At 33.1% G+C, this 23,475-nt stretch overlaps 1 protein-coding gene across 1 annotated transcript; it reads right to left on the bottom strand.

The window, feature by feature from the left end:
• Positions 1-19,183: 19,183 nt before the first annotated feature.
• On the bottom strand, positions 19,184-22,273 carry LOC127707679 (toll-like receptor 13). The gene is made up of 2 exons (XM_052212330.1): positions 22,176-22,273; positions 19,184-21,824 (listed from the first exon to the last, which is right to left on the bottom strand). Exon 2 carries the CDS (start codon positions 21,796-21,798, stop codon positions 19,711-19,713), a length of 2,088 nt encoding a protein of 695 aa, XP_052068290.1. The 5' UTR covers positions 21,799-21,824; positions 22,176-22,273; the 3' UTR covers positions 19,184-19,710.
• Between the last annotated feature and the right edge of the window lie 1,202 nt (positions 22,274-23,475).

The following is a 23,475-nucleotide window of genomic DNA, read 5'->3' as shown; positions in this document are numbered from 1 at the left end:
AAGTCAGTACTTCACATGACAAAAAAACAGTTGCTGAACTTTAAAAAATGAGGTCAAGGACAATGGAAAATGACAGACGGAAACTTCGAAATGTAAAGCGTCTGCATACAAGGATGAAACATCTAGGTCTTCTACCTTCTGCAAGTATAAGCTTAGTTTATACAAATAGTTTACCCCGTAAAGGTCATCTTTTTAAAATGAGAAAATAAAATATTTTACTCGCCTCCATTTCTTAAGAAAAGAATAGTAAGCATAGATTAATGTCAGATTGTTCTACATATTTGAAGAAATAAAACAAATTATCCGTAATTAGATTTTTACGGATGTGATTTTAAGCAGGGATGCAATTTGGGTCCTCCTCATTACAGAATAATGAATCGTGTGGAGGTCTGTTCAAACCCATTTTTTATAATTTAGTATGGATTCAAAATTAAATTGGTGGAACCATATAGTCCATAATGGTACAGCAGCACAATAAACACAGAATGGGAACTTTTGTCTGGATCATAAATAAACGTATGTGAAAAAAACTGTCAAAATAGGTGCAATTTGGGTACCTCACGTTGAATATTTCATCGTGTATACGTATACGTATTATCATAAGGTCCGTCAAGTTTCAGATACCGGTATAACAACACACAAAGCAAAGTTAACATGTACATTTGAGCATGTAAACAGGGCTGGCATTACTGTATGTATGTCACAACTTACCCCACCCTCTGTCACAACCTACCCCACATACGGGGTAGGTAGTGACATGCGACAACCTCCATCAAATCGTCAGTTGTGACTAAAGAAGCAGCCTTAGTGGAGTCAAACCCTTTTTAAAATGTGCACGAGATGTTGTTTTAGTTTGCTAGATCTAGTGAGAAAACTGCGAACAGTCGATTTGTAGGTAAAGACAAAAACGTGAAAAGTGTCTCATTCATCCCCGGTCTCCCCTAAATTTCACTAACTTATGTGCAATCATCCCTGATAGTTGCATGAATTTTGGTGCTAATATGTTGCATATGATTTTCATAAATGTATTTACTGTTCAGACATGTCGGACATAATATAACATTATATTCTATTAATTATATATTTAGTTTCAGTTTAAACTTAATAATTTTAATGAATATTTTCTTGGTCTGTTAGTGTATTTTAATGAAATTAAATATTTTGAAAGACATATTGTTTTGTTTAAATATGATTATGCTTTCCGACCTAAGATTAATATTTATAACAGAAATATCGTTTTGTTATTTTTCTTCTTGCTTTCCGACATTTGCCCAGGCTGTGATTGAAGGAAATAATGTCACGTGGTAAACGTTAAGAAATAATCAGTTTATTCTGAGATATAATATATAAGTATACTATTCCCAGATTTATTGTCACAATGCACAATAAATACTAATTCCCAGATTTATTGTCACAATGCACAATAAATACTACACACACAACGCACACAGGGGCCGTCTCAAAGCACGAATTATATAATTGCGTTATCATTGTACTTGATATTTAATAAACATTCTGATTATGTCGCATTATTAAAAACGCATATGTTCTACCAAAAGGCAAGTAGGTGGCAATATAAAAATGATTTTTTATTGCAATCGAGTCATTATTTTTCTTAATTTTCCGATCTACAAGTTGAACTATACAATGTCACGTGGTAGCCTATCCATAGCGGGACCGTATCAAAGACATAAACAACTACCTGTATAAATGATCGAAACTTTACGAGACGTTCCGAGAATCTTGTTTCCGAGGATATCGAATGCCCCATAGACGCTTCCAAAACTCGCCAATATATAAGCGTGAAATATGTCAGTAGACCAAGCTCACCATATGACCGCTCACATTCGAAACTGGTCATTCACTCATCGGTCAGACAATTTTAAGAATGGGAAAGACGTTTCGAAAGTCTAGCTAGTTGTCAGAAATCAAACCACCTAGGCATGTCGTTTATTAAATCACCGTACCATTCAACTTTTTTTATGGGTTTGTAAGAGGATTTTGGGGGAAGAAACCTCCTTTTAAACTTTAATAAAAAACAAATTGTTTTTAATAAGATACAGGAGAAATAATATTTTTGTTTAAATCAATTAAGATTTTATTATGCTGTTTATACTAATTTTCAACAGAAACAAGTTATTTTTTCAACAGTCTCCGGAGACAAGTTAATTTTTTTCTAATTTGAAAAAAACAGACAACACATACCCAAGAGATAAATGGTCGGTGCCGAAAAAAAAAACGATTTCAGGTTTAAGCTGTTGTTTGTGCTTTCGTCTTTTCAATATGCCTTTCTTTGATTTACCATTTTTTAGTTGCCCCTTGTTACTATATCATTTTTAGCAAAAAATCAAATAACAACAAAACAAATTATTTACTTATCAGACGACACTATTCATTATCATAAAAAAATATTCAAAATATGTGATGAGTTTGTATACTAGTATATAAATGTCAATGTGTTAACTATCAATAAAGTTCGTTAAGACGCTATGTACTTTGATTTGCGTCGTAGTATGTTATTACACTGCCTCTTTAACATGTATTTTCAGACCAATGATCAATGCTGTGAAGTAATTCGGTGTGGATTTTTACATGCAAGCCTATATCATCAGATCCGACAAGTTACGCACTTATTCTTTATTTTTTGTGCATAAGCCCTGTGCTTTACTGAACAATCTATAATATAAACTGCAAGAAATAAAACAATTTTCTTCATAATCCTTTAATTCGTAATGCGATGTGCTCCTATAATCATCTTTCAAAACTCCTTACAACATTCGAGAAGGACTACATTAATGGCGTGAATAAGATATTAATGTTTAAAACTACACGATTTATTGGAATATACATGACAGATACACTATAACAATGTATATACTACTCAAAGAAAGTTTTACAACACTTCCATTGAGATTAATTGTGAGTGCTTATATCTATGTAGAAAATGCTCAAGATAATCTGAAATTAACAGCATTCCTGCTTTAAAGGATTGAAGAAAATTTAAAAAGTATGATAAAAATTCTGGGAGTGTAAAAAAGTCACATTTCCCAGTTTTTTCATTTTTTTTTTTTTTTTTTTTCCAAGGGAAATGTTATTTTTTGTTTATATTTAATGAATTATGCCATTAGATTCGAAGTAAAACTGACATCACCAAGGCAGAAAACGAAAACGACAAAAAAATACAAAGCTACTTCAATACAAGCAATCTTCATTTACATCTGTTACATGCAAAAGATATATAAACTGTACATTTGTAAAATATATTTAACCTTAACATTTGTTAAGATGCATATGAACTGTATATGTGTTGGAATGCATCTGTTTAGATGTATATAATATCTAATCTTTGAAGATGCTTGTACACTGTACATTTGTAAAGATATATTGAAACAGTGTATAAAATTATACATCTTTGCAGACATACATAGTCAATTGACGTGACTTCCGGTCGGCATGGTCGAGATTTTGTCTGCTCAAGCAAAAAGTCAAAAAGATAAGTTTTCTGTGTGCTTTCTGTGATTCATTTGTCAAATAAGTGAAATATTTTCATACAATAAGTCATAAATAACTGTATATAACTGTAAATATGGATTAATTAATGTCCGAGTAGCGAGACACGTTTTTTGAATCTGTGCATTGACACTAGGCATATATATAGTAATTGCCGCCATATTGGATTTTTTTGAATTTTAAATTTTGAAATCCGAACTTGATACTACGTAACCACTAGAACTTCATGTCAGTGAATAAAATTATTAAGGAATACAAAAGGGTTTATAACCTATTCAAAAGGCAGGGCCTTACAAGAGAAACCGTGCTCTTCACGGACAGCAAGGGGTTCAGCGTGAACAAAGTGGTCCCAGACAGTGTCCGGGATAAGTTCCACGTTGTAGCCAGGAGCGGAAGTACAGCCGCCACTGAAGAATATATAAAGAGTCTCCTTACAAAATTGGAAGAACTGAAAGAAAAAGATCCAATAATTCTAGTCTGGTTTGGCACCTGTGAAATCACCACAAAAGGAAAGTGTATATATTTAAGAAGTTACCCCTATCAGAATACAGAATCAATATTAACAGGCTACAGAGAATTAACAGAATAATTGCAAGATACAAATATGTCACAATAATCTTTCTTGAATGTCCATATTATTCTATTTCTACATTTTACAAAGCACTCAGAGAAGGGAAAAATAAAGATAAATACACAACAGATCAAAACAACAACCAGACAAAACCAATAAAATACTCCCTAGTAGTTAAAAAATATAGTGGCACCAGAATAGTATCAAAAAAGGAAGGAAACAAGAGGCACTATCCGGCACTAGTCATAGACAAGACAAAAGTTTATAGATCTGTCACACAAGCTAGTATCCTAGACAAAGAACTGTGTTATCAAGTAGATTACTACAATAGACATTTAAAACTGCTCAATGAAAAGTACACAGCGCCGCGGTTCTCACAAGACCAAATCATATCCAATAAACCTAAAAACAGGACCAGGGTAAGGTACAGAGAGAACTACAAACTACTGTCTGACGGCATACACCCAAATCGAACACTGGCCAAATTATGGGTATACAAAATGGTGGAGCTCTCACTAGAGGTGTCTGAAACTTGTTAACAGAAGGAGGTGTTACTGAAATAGGGAAGCCCCATTTCAGTCGCAAATATAAGAAGGTAACTGTAAGCATACCTATAAACTAAAACCCAGATAGGGAAGCCTTGTCTAGGCAAAGTAATATTATTGAGGTTAGACAGAATAAGGAAGCCTTGTTCTGTATATAACAAAGCGCAATATTGATTCTATAGATAGGGAAGCCAAAGATTGATAAACCAGTTTCGCAGACAAGGAAGCCTTGTCTTGAGATAAATATCATAAAAGCATGAATGTAGATTAAAGTGATAGGGAAGCCCTGTTACATCGAGGTAAGCTTAGTTTCATTAAAAGGGGAACAGAAAACAAGGAAGCCTTGTCTTCTGAGTAAAGGTCTCTGATTTAAAACTCGGAGGGAAAGGAAGCAATATAAAAAGAAAGAATAAAAACAAAGGAAGCCGTGTTTTTTATTATAAAGGTCAGTGCTGTATAACTTCTATGCGGATAAGGAATCCTTGTCCTAGAAATAAGTTAAGTGTATAGTTATCCAGAAACAGGGAAGCCCCTGTTTCTATCATTGGAGAGTGCATTCTATGTCACATGGATAAGGAAGCCTTGTCCCTAAATAAATTAAACCCGTGACAGGGAAGCCCTGTCACAATAGGATAGCTTTGTTTGAAAATCTAAATAGTCAAGGGAAGCCTTGTCCTTTAAATAAAAATTAACTAAATTACAGATATAAATTGGTGTAAGGAAGCCTTATACAATTTTTGTCTGTTAAGTATAAGAAATAAAAAGGTGAACAAGGAATTTAGGGAAGCCCTTTATTCATAAATTAAGAAAAATGGCGTCAACCAGGAAAAGCAGTATCATAAGCTCAAAATCGTCACTAAAACAAGTCATATGAGGATGAAGCATGGACGTGTGCTAAATGTATAAAAATCTTCAAGGAGCCAGAGGCTCAACTTATGGAATGCCAAAGGTGCAAGGAGCATTTCTGCATAACTTGCCTAAAGAAAACAAAAGCAGAGTACAGTATGTTATGTAAAACAGATGCTATGTGGTTTTGTGGGAAATGCAGGATAGTCATGGAGCAGCATGCAGTCACCGATATTGAAATTGAAAGGAGGTGCAAACAGATAACGGAGAACTATGAGAGAGAATAACATCCCTAGAAAAGACTGTTGACAATAAAGGTGACGAGGACAGAGTTAAGGATATTGCTAGAGAGGAAATAAAAATCAGTAATGAGGATATGGTAAAGATGATGGTAAAAGAGGAAATCAGCAAACTAGAGGCACCAGCATCAACCACAGAAGAAAGTTGTAACGAGGAGGAAGGGAAAGCCATAATAACTGAGAAAATAAGTAAGATACAAAAGCCAGAAAATACAGGAGATGGCGAATCCCCAAATGATGAGGTATATAACACAACCAACCCTAAAAGAAGAAAGGAGACAGTAACAAATGTTCTAGAAGAAATCAATGAGAGAAAATCAAGAGAAAACAATCTAATTGTCTTTGGGATTCCTGAAAAGGATGAAGAGAGCAAAGAAGAAAGAAATATAGCTGACAAAGAAAAACTAAACGAGTTCTTTAAAGACTGCAAAATACAACTAGATATCGAAAATTTGAAAACTGTCAAAAGACTAGGAAAATTTAACAAAGAAAAACTAAATAAACCAATCTTAGTAAAATTACCAAGTGCAGAACCAAAGATTACCCTATTTAAACACATACATTATATAAAAGCTAATCCAAAATATGCAAAAGTTGGAGTGAGTAACGACCTTACTCAAGCAGAAAGAGAACAAGAGAAAAAGTTGTGGGAGCAAGCGAGGAAAAAAACCGAAGAAGAGGTTTCGGGGGATTATCACTTCAAAGTAAGGGGCCCTTCCTGGGCAAGGAAGGTTGTCAAACTAAGGAAGCTAGACTCCTAAAACAGAAAAGAGGAAATGAGAATGTAAATAATTTTAATGGTAAAAAGGTTTTTAAAAGTGTAAATGTAGATAATTTTACAGTTTTACCCAAATTAAGCTGTATATACACGAACGCAGACCAGTTATTTAACAAACTGCCAGAATTAATAGTAAGAACAAGAGATGATAAACCAAAAATAATTGGTAGTGCAGAGGTTAAACCTAAAAATAACAGGTACCAACCAGAAATTTCAGAATATTCTTTAGCCGATGTATCCGATTACAATATGTTTGGTAATAATCTAGACAATGACACAGGCAGAGGTCTTTTATTGTATATAGATAAACAATTGGACGCACCACAGGTCCAAATGAATGCAGAATTCCAAGAAAACTTATTTATAAAGATTACATTAAATCAATCAGACCAGCTATTATTAGGCCTGATATATAGATCACCATCAAACAGATAACATGACCACATTAAACAATTAAATATGCTTACTACCGAAGGTTGTAGTAAAGGCTACTCACACATCCTAATAATGGGAGACTACAATTTTCCAGAAATAAATTGGGACAGTTGGAATTCACCAGGTGATAGTACGGAAAGTAATAAATACAAATTTTTAGAGAATCTACAAGAAAATTTCTTATTTCAACATGTTACTAAACCAACAAGATGGAGAGGTACCAACACACCCCATACCCTCGACCTGATTTTGACAAATGAAGAACAAATGATCTCAAATTTAGAATACCAAAGTCCACTAGGAAAAAGCGATCACTGTACCATGAAATTTGACTTTAATTGCTATACAAATATTAAAAGTAAGCCAAAAATATTTAAATTATTCAGTAGAGGTAACTACATAAAAAAATAAAAGAAGAATTAGACAAAATAAACTGGATAGATCTACTACAAAAAGAAACGATATAGACAAAAACTGGAGGTCACTTTTAAGTATAATTTAAGATATGGACAAAAAATATATACCAACGAAAGAAAGGAAACAAATCGGCAGAGGGAAAAATAACTTCCAAATGGACAAAACACCAAAGATAAAATTAAAAGGAAAAATATCCTCTCAAAAAAGATAACGCAAAATAATGACCCAGAGGTGAGGAAAGAATACAATTAGATAAGGAATCAAGTGGAAAGCAGAGTAAACAAATTGAAGAGGGAATATGAAAAAAATTTGTCAGAAAAAGCTGAAGAAAACCCTAAAGCTATCTGGCGTTATATCAAATCAAAAACAAAAACCAAAGAAAGAATTGTGGATTTACGCATAGATCCAGAAGATACAAAATTAGATAAAACTGAGGACAACAGAACAAAGGCAAAGATGCTAGTAGACTACTTTTCCAGCGTATTCACCAATGAACCTGACGGAGAAGTGCCAACACCAAACCAGGTACCAGTAATTAATGAAATGTCAAAACAAAAAATAAAGGTTGAAGTAGTGCTGAAACACTTATCTGCATTAAAAATAAATAAATCTCACCAGGTGTGGACAAACTACACCCTAGATTACTTAAAGAGATAGCTGAGTCAATAGTTAAACCTTTATGTATTATCTTTAATCAGTCACTTGAGAGTAAGACAGTACCCAACGACTGGAAGAATGCAATGATAAGTGCGATATTTAAAAAGGGAAATAAATCACTAGCCAAAAATTATAGGCCCGTTAGTTTGACATCGGTAGTATGTAAAATAATGGAGAAAATATTGCGTGAATTTATTATAGAGCACATGAAAAAGAACAACCTATTCTCTAAAAAACAATACGGCTTTATTGCAGGAAGGTCAACTGGTCTTCAATTATTAGAAGTGATTGATAAGTGGACAGAGGCACTAGATCAAGGTTTAGACATAGACTGCGTATATACTGACTTTATGAAGGCCTTTGATAAGGTACCTCATAAAAGATTGATAGCCAAAATTAAAAATCTTGGTATTAATGAAGATATAGTAGAGTGGATCACAAACTTCTTAGAAGACAGGAAACAAAAAGTCATAGTAAATGGTGAAGAATCGGATTGGGCGAATGTTACATCAGGGACACCCCAGGGATCAGTATTAGGACCACTACTATTTGTACTATACATAAACGATCTTCCAGACCAAGTGGATTCTGATGCCTACCTATTTGCAGATGACACCAAGATCTTCAGAAAAATAAAAACCCAGAATGACATAGAAATTCTACAAGAAGATCTACACAAGATGGAAGCCTGGAGTGACAAATGATTACTCAAATTTCACCCTGAAAAATGTAAATACATGAAAATATGTAAGAAATCTAACAGCACTGATCACTCACCAAATTATAGTCTACTAAATCCTCCAATAGCAAAGGTTAAAGAGGAAAAAGATATAGGAGTCCTTATCGACTCAGAACTCACTTTTGAGAATCACATAAATGAAAAGGTGAACAAGGCCAACTCCATATTTGCAGTTCTCAGAAGAACATTTAAATACATGGGTACTGAGACATTCATACCATTGTATAAAACCATGATTAGAACTCATTTGGACTATGCTAGTTCAATTTGGTCTCCATATAAGAAAAAAGATATTGATAAAATTGAAGGAGTCCAAAGAATGGTAACAAAACAACTACCAGGTCTTAAAGACATGAGCTATCCAGATAGACTTAAAAAACTAGGCTTACCAACACTATCTTATAGGAGAATAAGAGGGGATATGAGTTAAACCTTCAAAACAATCAATGGCTACTATGACAAAGAAGTAAGCTCATTTTTAAAAATGGCAGATGATTCTCAACAAAGATAAAGTAGCAGGACAAACAGTAACAAAGTCATTCACCAAAGATTCCAATCTATTATCCGTAAACACTCATTTTCTGTTAGAATTGCTAAAACCTGGAACAAACTACCAGATAAAATAACAAAGGCCCCATCCATTAATGCCTTTAAAAAACCGACTAGATAAATATTGGTCCGACGAAGAGCTATATTATAATGACTATAGAACAGAAATATCACGGACAAAATAGTACTAGAATAAACTTAAATTTCGAGTCTGGTGAAGAGGAACCTTAAGGGATCCTGTACTGGAAATCAACTATAAGTAACTATAAGCAATAGTGTATATACAGTATATATACATCTTTACAGATATACAATGTATATACATATTCACAGATTTTTGATGCATTTATTTACATTCAACATTATATGATCGCTGGAGCTCGTGATGAATGGTTTTGCATTTCTTTATTTCATATGTTTTTTATAGTTTAAATCGATTATTTATTTCAGAATTGAATGCTTCTTTTTGTAAATTTATTGGGGTGTAAAAGCGTTGACCGAAGTACATTTGTATGACGCGCAAAAGCGCTTCATTCTAAAAATGTGCGCACGGTCAACGCTTTTACAATCCTATAAAATTACTTAAAGAAGCATTCAATACTTATAATTACATTTTTTTGCTAGGATCATGAAAACACAATTTCTATCAAGTTTTTCTTTTATTTACCTGTGCACTTTATTGTGAAAGCTCGTCCCATCATGAATGTTACATTTCATTTTGAAATGAAGGTTAATTTCAGAATGACGCGAGATTGCTGTTTGCCAATCAAAATAACGTATTCTAATGAAACATACATGTAATGTAATTATTATTATTTATATGTAATTTGTTATTTCATATTATACTCCTTGGTTTTGTGGTGAAGCCTGCAATCGGATTCAAATGTTATACCTATATAGTTGTCCTTAGGGTTCTGAATTTTTTAAAAGGAGCCAACATTACATTATCAGTTAATGATAAAATAAATGATTGATTATGTAAACACATTTGAAAGGCTGCCCCTTTACTCAAAATGATAAAACGTTACTATGGTAGTATGTTTGTATGTATTATAATAAGATGATAATGAAGAACAAATATGACACGCTCTGTTTTTCTCACTCAGAAACATTCTCGTTCACTCACTTACCTTGTCTTGTTCTCACTCACTCATACATTCTCTAGTTCACTCACACTTTCTCTGCTGCGATCAATTCTGGTACAGTCACTCTTTTTCGCTCTCTCTCTCGTTCACTCACTCTTTTCTGCTCACTGTCTCGTACATTACTCTTGTTCGCTGATACAAACTCTCGTCTTTGGTCGCTCTTATTTCCCCAATCGCTCAACCTCTCTCGTTCACTCTTACACTGTTTACACATACACACTGTTTCTCTAGTTCACTCACTCCAATGTGCTTTCTCTCATTCACTCATTCTCAAATGCTGTATCTCGTTCACTCATTTACAGACTCTCTCTTTCATACACTCATCCCTTTCGTTCACTCACATCCACTCATTCTCACTCACGAACGCTCTCTATCTTATTTACTCAAACGCATACCCTCCCTCTCTTTCACTCTTACGCACTCTCTCGCCTTCACTCACACAAACTGTCTGTCATTCATTCACTCACTCACTCACTCACATAATGTCGCTCTCTTCCATTTATTTACACATACTCTCTCTCTCTCTCTCTCTCTCTCTCTCTCTCTCTCTCTCTCTCTCTCTCTCTCTCTCTCTCGTTAACTCACTCACACTGTCTAATTCACTCATTCTCACATATATATTCGAGAGTATATGTAGTAGTTCGGCAGTCAATGCTTATATGTCAGTGATTTTTAGCATCAAACCATCCTCAGAAGAAATAAGAGGGCTACAATTTGATTCTTGTGAGAGACGGGCAGAGATTTTTTTAAGTTTGCGATTGAAATTTTTTTAAAAAGAAACAGCTTGCAACAAGAAATATGAAAAAAGAATGTGTGAGATATCAGAAGAAAAAAATGAATATCAAAAGGTAGTAATGAAAAAATGTCACCCCACAGTGAAAAAATAAAAGACGGCTGATCACAAGACTAGATGTACAGAATGCAATATAACATTTATCATATGCCCAGAACAACTATTCGCGTGTCAACAGTATTATACTGCGTGATATCAAAACAGTGGCGGATTCATGGGGCGCAGAGGGCGTATCAAATCATCTTTGTGAATTTAAAGAAATTAAGGTTTACTTTTGAAAAATGAAAAAAAATGTGTTTGTACCTAGAATTAAAAGTACAAATTCTTGCCTCCCCCGTTTTGGACTGTATTAAAGGAATACATGTAGGTGTTAAACTGTAGAAAAACATGCAAGATATTGCAAGGATTTTAAAATATATCGTCCCTTTTAGTCATATAGCTCCTCGCATATATATAGGTTAAGTATTTACAACAGAGGCTGCATATGCTTCTAAAAAAAAAATAGGAATGTGCGATAAAAAGTAAAATAACAAAAATACCGAACTGCAAGAAAAAAGTCATAGCGGAAAGTCCTTTATTAAATTGCAAAATCAAACACATCAAACTTTTTTGTTGCTGATTTTTTATCTTTAATAAACTATTGAAACAGAGAAGTGTCTCGCCTGTCGGCAGAAAATTCGAAAAAAGAGAATGTGGTGGACAGCTAATCAATTCAAAATCGCTGGACCCTAACCTAGGGGGAAAGGCCTCGAAATAGTCGTCAAACTGATATGTACTGATAGTAATGCAACTTTATACAAAATATTATTGATCTATCACAAGTAGTTTCTTTCAAACCAACTTAAGCAGAAAAATTAACATTGAAAACTGCTTATTAATTGAAAGTTGCAGGACCTTGACCTAAAAGACAGGGCCTCGAAATAGTCGTCAAACTGATATGTACTGATAGTAATGCAACTTTATACAAAATATCATTGATCTATCAAAAGTAGTTTCTATCAAACTGATTTGAGCGACGACGAGGGAGTTTTAACGACCTTTACTACCCGCGAGGGTCTTGCACGGTCGAGCTCACGACTTTAAGAAAACTTAACATTGAAAAATGCTTATTGATTGATTGTCGAAGGAACTTGACCTAGGGGGCAGGGTCTCGAAATAGTCGTCAAACTGATATGTACTGATAGTAATTCAACTTTATACAAAATATCACTGATATATCACAAGTAATTTCTATCAAACTGACTTAAGCAAAAAATTTAACAGTTGTTGACGCATCCTCCACCAACGCCGCCAACACCGCCGGAAAAACAACACGTATGTCTCACATTTCGCGACTTTCGTCGCAGGTGAGACAAAAATTGGTCTAACAACAATAGTATACTATTTTCCTCTTGAATAAACTACATCGATGCAATAATTGAACAACTTATAGAACTTTTTCAATGATCTTCGTATGTAAAAACCACCGCTCATGTTTAAAGCCAAACTCCTCTGAAATGTACGAATGTTAGTTTCCATATTATATTTAAAGATAGTAGCACCTGAATACTACTGACGTTATTGTACAGTAGAAATTAGACTACATACGACATCTATCCATTTATAGACATCGTGCAGTCTTGCATGACCGTATGTGAAACAATCATATTCCATGATGGTTCATTTTCTATTTTTGTAGGAAATCTGTTCCATACGTCTGCTTTTGGAACCTTTACTAAATTTAGAATTCTGACTTAACCATTCCTTCAATCTAGTTGTACTGGTTTATGACCGCCATAGCTGAACAATACTTTAATGGGACTTTTTGCAAAACACAATTTACATCGTAAAATAATTATATTGTATGCTTTTACATTACGGGTACTAACTTTGTATCATTCCGTAGAGTCAGGCCAAGTAACTTTAACTGGTGAAGTGGAGGATTTTTCTCGCTGCGTTTAACACCCATTGGTTGGCTTGGGATGTTTTCTGCTCTTGAGCCGGGTTATTGTCTCTTTGACACATTCCCCGTTTCTATTATCTGTATCTAATAATTCCACTCAAACCGTTGCTTGTGGTTGTCTTTTACTTCAGAGTTTTTGCCATGTCTATGTTGAATACCGCACTGTGTCTTCGAGATTAAGAACAATGATAAAACGGTGTCCCTTTTTCATTATTCATGTGCGTATATTGATTTTGTTTCATGATTTTTTAATATTTTTTTTTACTAAACGAAACATTCGAGATTACATGATACAGTATTATGCACAATGTATAAAAGTTACGTAACATTTAAAATAAATGAGCAAGCAAAGATATTTTATATCAACCTAATTAAGATATAGATCTATGATTTCGTTATACGACGTAAGTTATGGTAGATCGATATTTTGATAAAAGAAGAATGTGTCTGAGGACACAAATACCCCCGATCAAGCTTTGCAATTTTCCAAGTTAAAAAGGGCCATAACTCTAGAACGGTAAATGACTCACTGCCAAATTCGAACGATGTCTGTGTGTTGTGGTTCTCAGCATTGTGTATGAGTTTCATAAAATTTGCAGTAGCCAAACTTAAGTTAGAGTGCGGAAACGAATATGGGACGGACGAAAAGACGGAAAAGATGGACGGTCAAGGGTAACACTTAATGCCTCCGTCGCCTACGGCCCGTCGGCTACGGCGGAGGCATACTCGTATTGATTTTATATACAAGAAATATTTGATCAAATGATGCTTCTAACAAATATTTTGTGTCACGAATTAATATAGTCCTTATCTTTTCTTTTCCATTATTAAAAATAGGAGTGTTTTTAGATTGCAATTAGTAATGATTAAGAATAATACATACATCGTGGAAATGAGAATTATTTAAAAAAAAAAAACTCAACCTCTCCTTATTATTTTATTGCCATCAGATCTGACAATTGAATGATTGCTTATATATTAGATGATACATGTAGTAACTAATGATTAGAATATGATTGGTTGAATAGATTTTTAAAAATAACAATATTTGAAACGGATATATATTTTGTCGCTATATTTTAATAATTTAAGAAAAAACCAACAGGAAATAAATACGGGTACGTGTTATGTTGAATCTTCCGTTACATCTGGAGAAAAAAAAACAAAGCCAAAAAGTGACAATAACAGTTTGACTCTTCAAAACAAAAATGAGTAGATGTGGTATGATTGCCAGTGAGACTACTATCCACCAGAGTTCCAATGACGAAGAAAAGGGCCCAGACATGAAAAATGTGAAACGACTCAAACGAGGAAAGTATATTGTCACTATCAAAGTATTCCATCAAAAACTTTGTCAACGTCATCTGTTGTCACTATCAAAGTTTTTCATTAAAAACAAGGGTGAAGAAATTCTGGGAGTTCAGTAGAACGATTACAAAGTGAAAATGGCTACAATAAACTATTCATAGAATGACTGCATTGCACGTTCACTGTGTATTCTGTGTACTAACATTTTGAGAAGGCGAATGAGAAATCGTGCAATTGTTAAGAAAAAACGGACAAAACTCCTGTCGCTAGGGAAAACAAAGAAGTACCTTCAATAATCTTCTTAAAAGACGCGACAATTCTGCAGTGTTGTTTTGTTTTGTAAACAAAAACTGCACCATTTTTAACTACACTATGATTTGCTAATTCCGTAAAAGTTCACCAAAGTTTCAAGAAAAAATAAGGCGTGATTCTATTCATTCAAAATCCGTCAATGTTTTTAATCAAATTTCTCTTTGACGGTTGTCACTATAAAAAAATCTTTCAATAATTGTTCAAAGAAAACTCTGATTGTTACAACGGTACCTATTTGATAACAATACAGTTTACGAAAAACAAATAAGACAGACATGAAACAACGACAACTACTGAATACCACGTTTTATAATTGAAGCTGTAATTGGTTAAAATATTTAAACATTCATTGGTTTTATTACAGCAAATATTGATGCAAAAGAAAAAAAAACAATAAAAAAAACAATTGGATTCTTTCTAAAAAAATATAATGGTAGATTATCGTATTAAACATTATGAAAGTATTTGTATAAAATTTGTTTCACTAGAACAATGCAAAATTGAAAAAAACCAAATGAAACATTCTTGGAATTTTGTGTTTGTATTAACTAATGAAGCAGCCAACAATATCGTTTATTTTTATATCATGTATATTGAGGTTACAAATTCCAATAAGGTCATACTGCCTACTTCTACTGCAGCCAATACTGTATATGAACAGATACAACGAATGCATTGAAAGTTACTATTGGACACCGGAAAGGTGTCTACTATAAAGTGGCGTCTTGAATTGCACACAAAAAATAGAAAGTGATAGAACCTATTTTTCCGGAATTAATTTCACACCAAGTAGTCCAACCTTACTTAATGTCTTAGCTTGACAGCGTCATGTGTAAATGTTGACGTTTATACAGCATAATTATGAATTTCTAGCTCAAAAGTAATTATCGAAAAATTTAAAAGGAAGAAATTCTGAACCAACTAAACATATCTGTTACAAATTATTTCATAATAGTTGAGGATTTCCTTCCTTGTGACATTTTACAAAAGGCATATCCAAAAAATATGCAAAATTGTGAAAAAAAATTTGATTGTATAATTATGTACTTGTTGGCGATACCTGTGATGATGGGCAGTTAGCCCCCGAGGGTAATCACCAGTCCAGTATACACTGGCACGATAATACAGATATTGTGCTACTGAAATTTGCTGTTACAAAATTTTAGAAATTATTCAAAATTTTAGAAATTATTTAAAATTTTAGAAATTATTTAAAATTTTAGAAATTATTTAAGATTAAGGAATATATCTCCCTCATGCAAAACTCCGATTCCTTGCCCGACTATGGTTATACTTTTTGTCCTTTTTGGTTTATAAGCTCTGCATTTTTTTGCATTTTCAAACATTTTGGCCTCGAGCATCACTAAAGAGACATTAATTGTCGAAATGTGCATCTGGTGTAGAAAAAATTCGTACCGTTGATGTTATTTCTACCACTGGATCGAACGATATCTCTGCTGGTTGTATGTAAGTCAGTAATCAGTACTTTCGTACTGGCATAAGGTATTGTGTAATTGAAATTAGCTTTTACAAAATCTTGGAAATTATTTTGAATTAAGGAATATAATATCTCCCTCATGCAAAGCACTGATTCCTTGAACTGCTTTGGCTATACTTTTCGTCCTTTTTGTTTATATGCTCTGGTGCATAAATAGTTAATGTTACTAAATAAATGTGCATTATTTAGACTATTTTCATATACCAGTTCCAATGTAGGTTTTAACGACTTCAGATTTTGACCATATAAGTGAAATAAATTCAAAGAAAATTTGACATATAAAAATAAGAAGATGTGGTATGATTGCCAATGAGACAACTCTCCACAAAAGACCAAATGACACAGACATTAACAACTATAGATCACCGTACGGCCTTCAACAATGAGTAAAACCCATACCGCATAGTCTGCTATAAAAGGCCCCGAAATGACAAAAATTCAAACGAGAAAACTAACGGGCTGATTTATGTACAAAATAATGAACGAAAAACAAATATGATATACAGCAATAGTAGACAACCACTGAATTACAGGCTCCGGACTTGGGACAGTTACATATAGAATGTGGCGGGGTTAAACAGTTTGTTCGCGCCAACCCTCCCATAACCTTGGATTAGTGGTGCAATGGTACTACACAAGATCAAGCCTTTCAAAACAAGAAAAGAAAAACAAATACCGGTATGAGAAACAGCAACAAACGACTACCTCTTTAGTGTACTGTACCTGCATCCAGTAAATATTCAACTATAAATATTAGTTCTTCTGACTAGTGCTCTTACATAGACACAGATAGACATAGAGAAATACATATTTTAATAGCAAAATTATGGTGTCCTGATTAGAGCAGTTTAAGGAATTCATACCCAAATAAACAAGTTGCTAAATTAACAATACATGATTTTTATGTTGACCACTGCACACAAAAAAGAGAGATAATAATGTGGTTTTTTTTATCGCATCTGCATAGTAAAGGGGAGACAACATCTACTCAAATGTAGTACTGGATGGTTGTAAAATAAGTTATTTGGTTTAAACTTCTACGTCAATTGGTCTTTGGTGGAGAGTTCCATTGGCACTCATACCACATCTTCTTTTTTTTAAAGAGAACATCAATAAAGTTTGCATATTACTTAATCTTTCCAATTGCTTATCAGATAAAGCTTGAAATTTAAAGTTAAAAAAATTCTATATTTTATCTTCATAAATAAATAACTGGTTGATTATATAATCAGATTACAAATAACAAAGTTTTAAACATTTTTGCTGAAGTATTTATTAATCAAATTATGAAGACAAATACACTCCAATAAAAGTGAACCTTATCCGATATTGCATTGTGACATATTCTATCTTTCATTTCCAGACTCTTTTATTTTTCTCTCTTTGTTTAAACCTATGATTTCCGTGGCTTATTAAAGCTGTCACGTTTTAAAACTTGAATCAAGGCTTAAACTTCCTGTATGTTCTAAGGTCAATCCAAAGGTTCAGAATATAATGTATTTTGGGTAATAGTTTCAAAAGCGTACACCAAAACGTTGTGATTGGCCAACAACTTCATAAACAATGGAAATTCTACCAATGACATGACGCAATTTATATTTTTGGGTACAAACACAAAGAAATTACCCATAGTACTTTAGATTCTGAAAAGGCGAATTCAAACTTTGGCATTGTGTTTATCACTATCAGTATATTCTGCTGTCCATAAAAGTATGCTTTTTATATGTAAAGAATCATTTTTATTATGTTTTGTTTCTTTAAATATAAAATTATTGGATATTCTAAGATCTTTAAAAATGGCTCAAATTTAAGAAATTATAAGAGTATTGAAAATGAATCCCATCCATATGTTCTAAAATATTTTCTCAAAGACCATGATTATCAATTATAAATCAAAAACTGCTTAAATAAGAATGATGTCATTTTCTGAAAATTTTGGCCTAGTCCAATATTTTATCATGTTAAAAAGATCGTTTTATATTGTTAGACTCCCTTACTTGGATATAAAACTAATATTGACAGTCTTGCTATCTATACCAGGTGCAACCTTACAGAATTTAGTGTGCAAATTTAATATATAACATTTCATCAGTTTATATTTCAACTGTTAAGGAAATCGATATCAAATATTGTGGCAAAGCGTAAGTTAATAGGCTAAGCGGTAATCACTTTTACCCAAAATATAGGTAATTTCTTGTTAAATCATGATTCCTCTTTCAGGAATTTAATAAAAGTGGTATTTCACTTAAATTTTGGTCATATTATTTATAAAACAGCTGATTGAAAGAGATGCGAAAGATAATAAATGGATAATGAAACTCATACGTTGAAAACAAACTGGCAATGTAATGGCAAAAAACGCAAAACGACACAAAGTCAAACAACAGTTACAGCATACAAAACACAACATAGAAAACTAAAGATCTAGCAACAAGAACCCCATCGAAAACCTGGGGTAAGACCTGTCCATTAAATCCATCTGTTTGAATAAATGATAATAACAATAATTATACTGCTATTTTTGACACTGGTACATATTCAAACCAATTTGTTCATTTAAAGAAAAGATGCGTGGGTTACTGAGTGAAAAATCAAAACTAATAAGCTAATAAGCCAAAGAGAAACCGACAAAATCATGACGAAATACGAAAGAAATAAACAATGCTACAAACCACTACATAAAAAACTAAAGGCTGAGCAAAACGAACCTCTACAATTACCGGGAGTGATGTCAGATGCTCCGGAACACTAAGTTTGAAACAAGGCTAAGGTACAAGTTAGAGTATATTCATGTGAAATTAAAATGTTATTGTCCAGAAAATACATAAAATAAATGCCATAGGACAAAAATTCATAACTTTAATCAACATACGATGTGTACACGAAAAGCCAAATTAGTAGTTTTAAATGCAATAAAAGAAAAAAGATAGTTCTATAAATTAACCTAAAACCTTCGACGAGCTCTGAACTACTTCAATAACAGGGAAGAAAGGAAAGAATTAAAATTCTAGTTCTAATTTTCAGCATAGCAGTTTTTTTTTCTCTTACTTATAAATGATGTGTTCTTTTGCACCCCAGTCGTCCAAAATGCTTAGATACCCCATCGGCAGACTATTTCGTAGGTCAGATGAAGGATTCGCCTATATCATATAATAATATTTTCTTGAAAACATGCACATATAATTACTACTATGATAAATGACTATGTAAGATGTGTACATTTATTTACAATCGAATTCAGATAGTATTTTAGGATTATGAAACATTTTTATTTTTAGCATTATTATTTCATCAATAATTTTATTTTATCTTGAATCAGGAAAGCTCGTACTCCCAAATACTCCATTTGATAAAAACACCAACAGTTCAACTAAGGTGGTCTCTTATTTGATCCCAGAAAAGTTTCTGCGCATTGTCATCATCGTCCCATGCTGCATAGCTTGACATTTTCAGAAGGTGATATAGCGCAGAATTCATGTTCTTAAATTCTATTTCTTCGAGTAACACAAGAAATATGGATAATTTCCCAAGTTTAGTTAATTTGTTTTTAGCAACAGCAAGCTGAAATAAGCACCACTCATTTTTTGCAAAATTATTAGAAAGAACAAGTATTACTGTTTCACTCAAATGCATATGTTCAACAATGTTATCTGCAAATACTTTTCCTAATTCAAAGTCCCTGTGTGGAATACATAACTTATAACCTTGCTCCTCTTCTATTTCTTGAATGAGGCTTCTTTTTACCCATGTGAAATCTTCGTAGCAATAAACTACGTACGCAGAATATACGAAATCCTCTCTGTTGACAAGTTCTTTGTACTGTTTGCGGAGTGAACGAAGTTTGTACAACTGGAATCGGAAACGCCACCGACAGATATAACCGGTTATAGTTACGATCAAAATTAAAGCGACGCCAAATCCGATTGATAAGGAAATTGACAAAATGTGGCATTCTATAAAGTCTGGATTGTAATCAACTACCTTCGTTTTGCCAGTATCACATTTGTAAGTATTATTTCCAGTAATATTTACACGAGTATGTTTCATCCAATTCCTAAACCACTGAAGGTCACAAGTGCAGCTAAACCGATTAAACATGAGGTTTATTGTGGTCAGGTTGTTCAAAAGAGCCAGCGGAAAAGATGTATCATAAATCATTCCGATCTTATTGCTCCTTAGATTAACTATCTTCAAATTTCGAACACCATTAAACACAGAATGGCCATAATTCCAAGGGTTAATTCGATTGTTCTCGAATGAAATTAATTTCAGTAATGGAAATAGCGGTAAAAAGTATTTCGGCATGTATGATAGAGATATTGATTCCATCCATAATTTCCTAAGTTTTTTCAGAGGTTTGAACATGGATCTGATTCTATTTGATATCAAATCTATTTTATTATTAGATAAATCAAGTTCTTTAATATTTTTACAGTATTCAAAAAATGAATCAGGATGAAACAGTCTTTGATTTACCGATCTCGAGGTAAACAGAAAACCGTCTGCTCGCCAGAATGTTAAACTTTGTAAAGAAGAACTATTGAAGGCGTATTGATGAATCTTTTTAAATTGTGTAGACATCTGCTTCATTGTAAGGTCCTGTAAAGATTTGAGATTAGAAAATATGTTTGTTGGTATTATCCTTATTGAAAGTCCACTCAAGTGTAACTTCTTAAGATTTTGCAGACACGAAGAATAGTTTCTTAAATGATTAATGGTATATAGCTTTGTTTCAGACAGTTGTAAATTTGCAATACTGTATAAACCAAACTGACAAAAATCTGGAATGATATTAAACCAGTTGCCAGCCAAGTTTAAATCGCGTATGTTAGAAAGTCCAGTCAAGTTACAATCTGAATCTTTAATTGAATTCCATGAAATGTCCAGTGACTTCAGTTGGCTAAGACCTGAAAACCAAGTTCCTTCAAATGGTGTTAAGTAACTATGGCTCAACTCTATCCTTGTTAACGAACTATTTGCTAAACCATCAAATAATCCTTCGAATGGATGCCAGAGAAGATGGTTTAATCTCAAACATTGTATATCTTTTGGTAAACTTTTAAAACAGTCCATTGCATCTTTTTCCGTAATATTGTTGCTAGAAAGATCAAGCCTTTTAAGAGAAGTGAATTTAGAAAAAGCATCTTTTTTAATAACCCTGATTGAATTGCCTTGCAAATCTAAATTTATAAGTTTTAAATCTGTTAGATTGCTGAGTGCATTCCTTGACAAATTTGGTAATTGATTATATACAAAAATAACTTCAACTGTTTTTGAAGGAAATTTTGGAATAAAATTTAACTTTGTAGTATTCAATTTGCCATCACATGTAGAAATATAACGGTTCTGTCTATAATATCCACATTTACAAAACTTTGGACAGTTCCTTTTGTTGGATTGTATCACCGCAGAAATCAGTGGTATGAATAGATAAAACAAAAGTCTTCGGAACATGATCTCATGGCTATTTTAAATAAAATCTGAAACATAATAATTAGGTTTTTATACTATGAATGTCATCTCTTTCACTCAAATGTTCACATTTGAGCAGGCTCAGTATTTACTGATTATTAAAAAAATTATCACACAAAAAATAAAAGTGAAACGTGCATTATTACTTATTCTGGCCTCAAAACTTCTACATTTTCTTACTTAGAATTATCAATATGTGTATATTCATATATTTAAAATATACAAATTAAGATTGGAACCGATATCTAGTCAGATTTCAGTTAGTTTTGAAATTCAATAATGTCAGCTGTTATCCCCGTTTTGAAATATAATAATTATGGGGTATTTAATGTCGATTGCATTATTTACAGAGTACTCACTGTTTCGAGAACATGGAACCAAATGATATCTACTTCCAAATAACAAAATAAAAATAAAACATTTTGAAGCACTTTAAAATATAAAATTATTTGTCATAACTTTCATAACGGAAACATTTCATAGTGTAACGTATTGACTAAATTTCAAACACAATGGCATGAAATCCATATGTTTGATGTATTTCATCCGTAACATGTATATCAATGGTAATAGTCATATGACCAGGAAGTGATGTGCACTTAAATTGCACCTAATTGACTTGACAGAAACTGATTGATATTCTGTGACAATATCTATGCGTCTTAGTGAGAGCATTTCTCTAACAAATTAAACAACCTTTTAATTGGAGTTAAGTAATATGGAATTTACCAAATCAAATTCTTCTTCTTTTCTTTTTCATATTTAAATATATATATATTTTAAAAAAATCAATTTTTAACTTTTATTAATTACTTAAACAAATATGTTTATTCAAGTTATTCCTGATGTGTAAAACTACACAAGTAGCCTAGGTCGCAATATAGGGACCCCTTTATTTTCTTTACCAACCTCATTTGACCAAGGATACAATCAAGTGAGTTTTCCCTGTTTAAATTACCAAAATAATTGTAAATGGAATTAATTTCTCCTGAATGTTCTCATCATTATATGTCCGCCTCGTTGGTCTCGTGGTAGCGTGTTCACCTCGAGTGCGGGAGGTCGTGGGTTCGAACCTATGCCGGGTCAAACCAAAGACTTTAAAATTGGTATTTGCTGCTTCTCCAACAAGCACGCGCTATTAAGGAGTAATAGCAAAGACTGGTTGGCTTGGAGTCAGATTAATGTCCGGGTAAAGTGATATAAAATTGAGAATGGAAATGGGGAATGTGTCAAAGAGACAACAACCCGACCAAAGAACAGAAAACAGCCGAAGGCCACTAATGGGTCTTCAACACAGCGAGAAAATGCCGCATCCGGAGGTGGGCCTCAGCCGGCCCCTAAATAAAAAATGTGTTCTAGTTCAGTGAAAATGGATGTCACACTAAACTCCAAAACATATGATAAATAAACTAAAATTAAAACACATACAAGACTAACAAAGGCTAGAGGTTCCTGATGTGGGACAGGCGCAAAAATGCGGCGGGGTTAAACATGTTTTGTGAGATCTCAACCCTCCCCTATACCTCTAGCTAATGTAGAATAAACAAACACATAGCAATACGCACAGTAAAACTCAGTTTAAATGAAGTCCGAGTCCGATATCAGAATAGGTAACAAAAGAAAATAAACAAAATGACAATGATACATAAATTAACAAAA

Source organism: Mytilus californianus, unplaced genomic scaffold (assembly GCF_021869535.1).
Source record: "Mytilus californianus isolate M0D057914Y unplaced genomic scaffold, xbMytCali1.0.p SCAF_7, whole genome shotgun sequence".
Lineage (NCBI taxonomy): Eukaryota > Metazoa > Mollusca > Bivalvia > Mytilida > Mytilidae > Mytilus > Mytilus californianus.
This window is presented reverse-complemented; position numbering and strand designations above follow the sequence as displayed.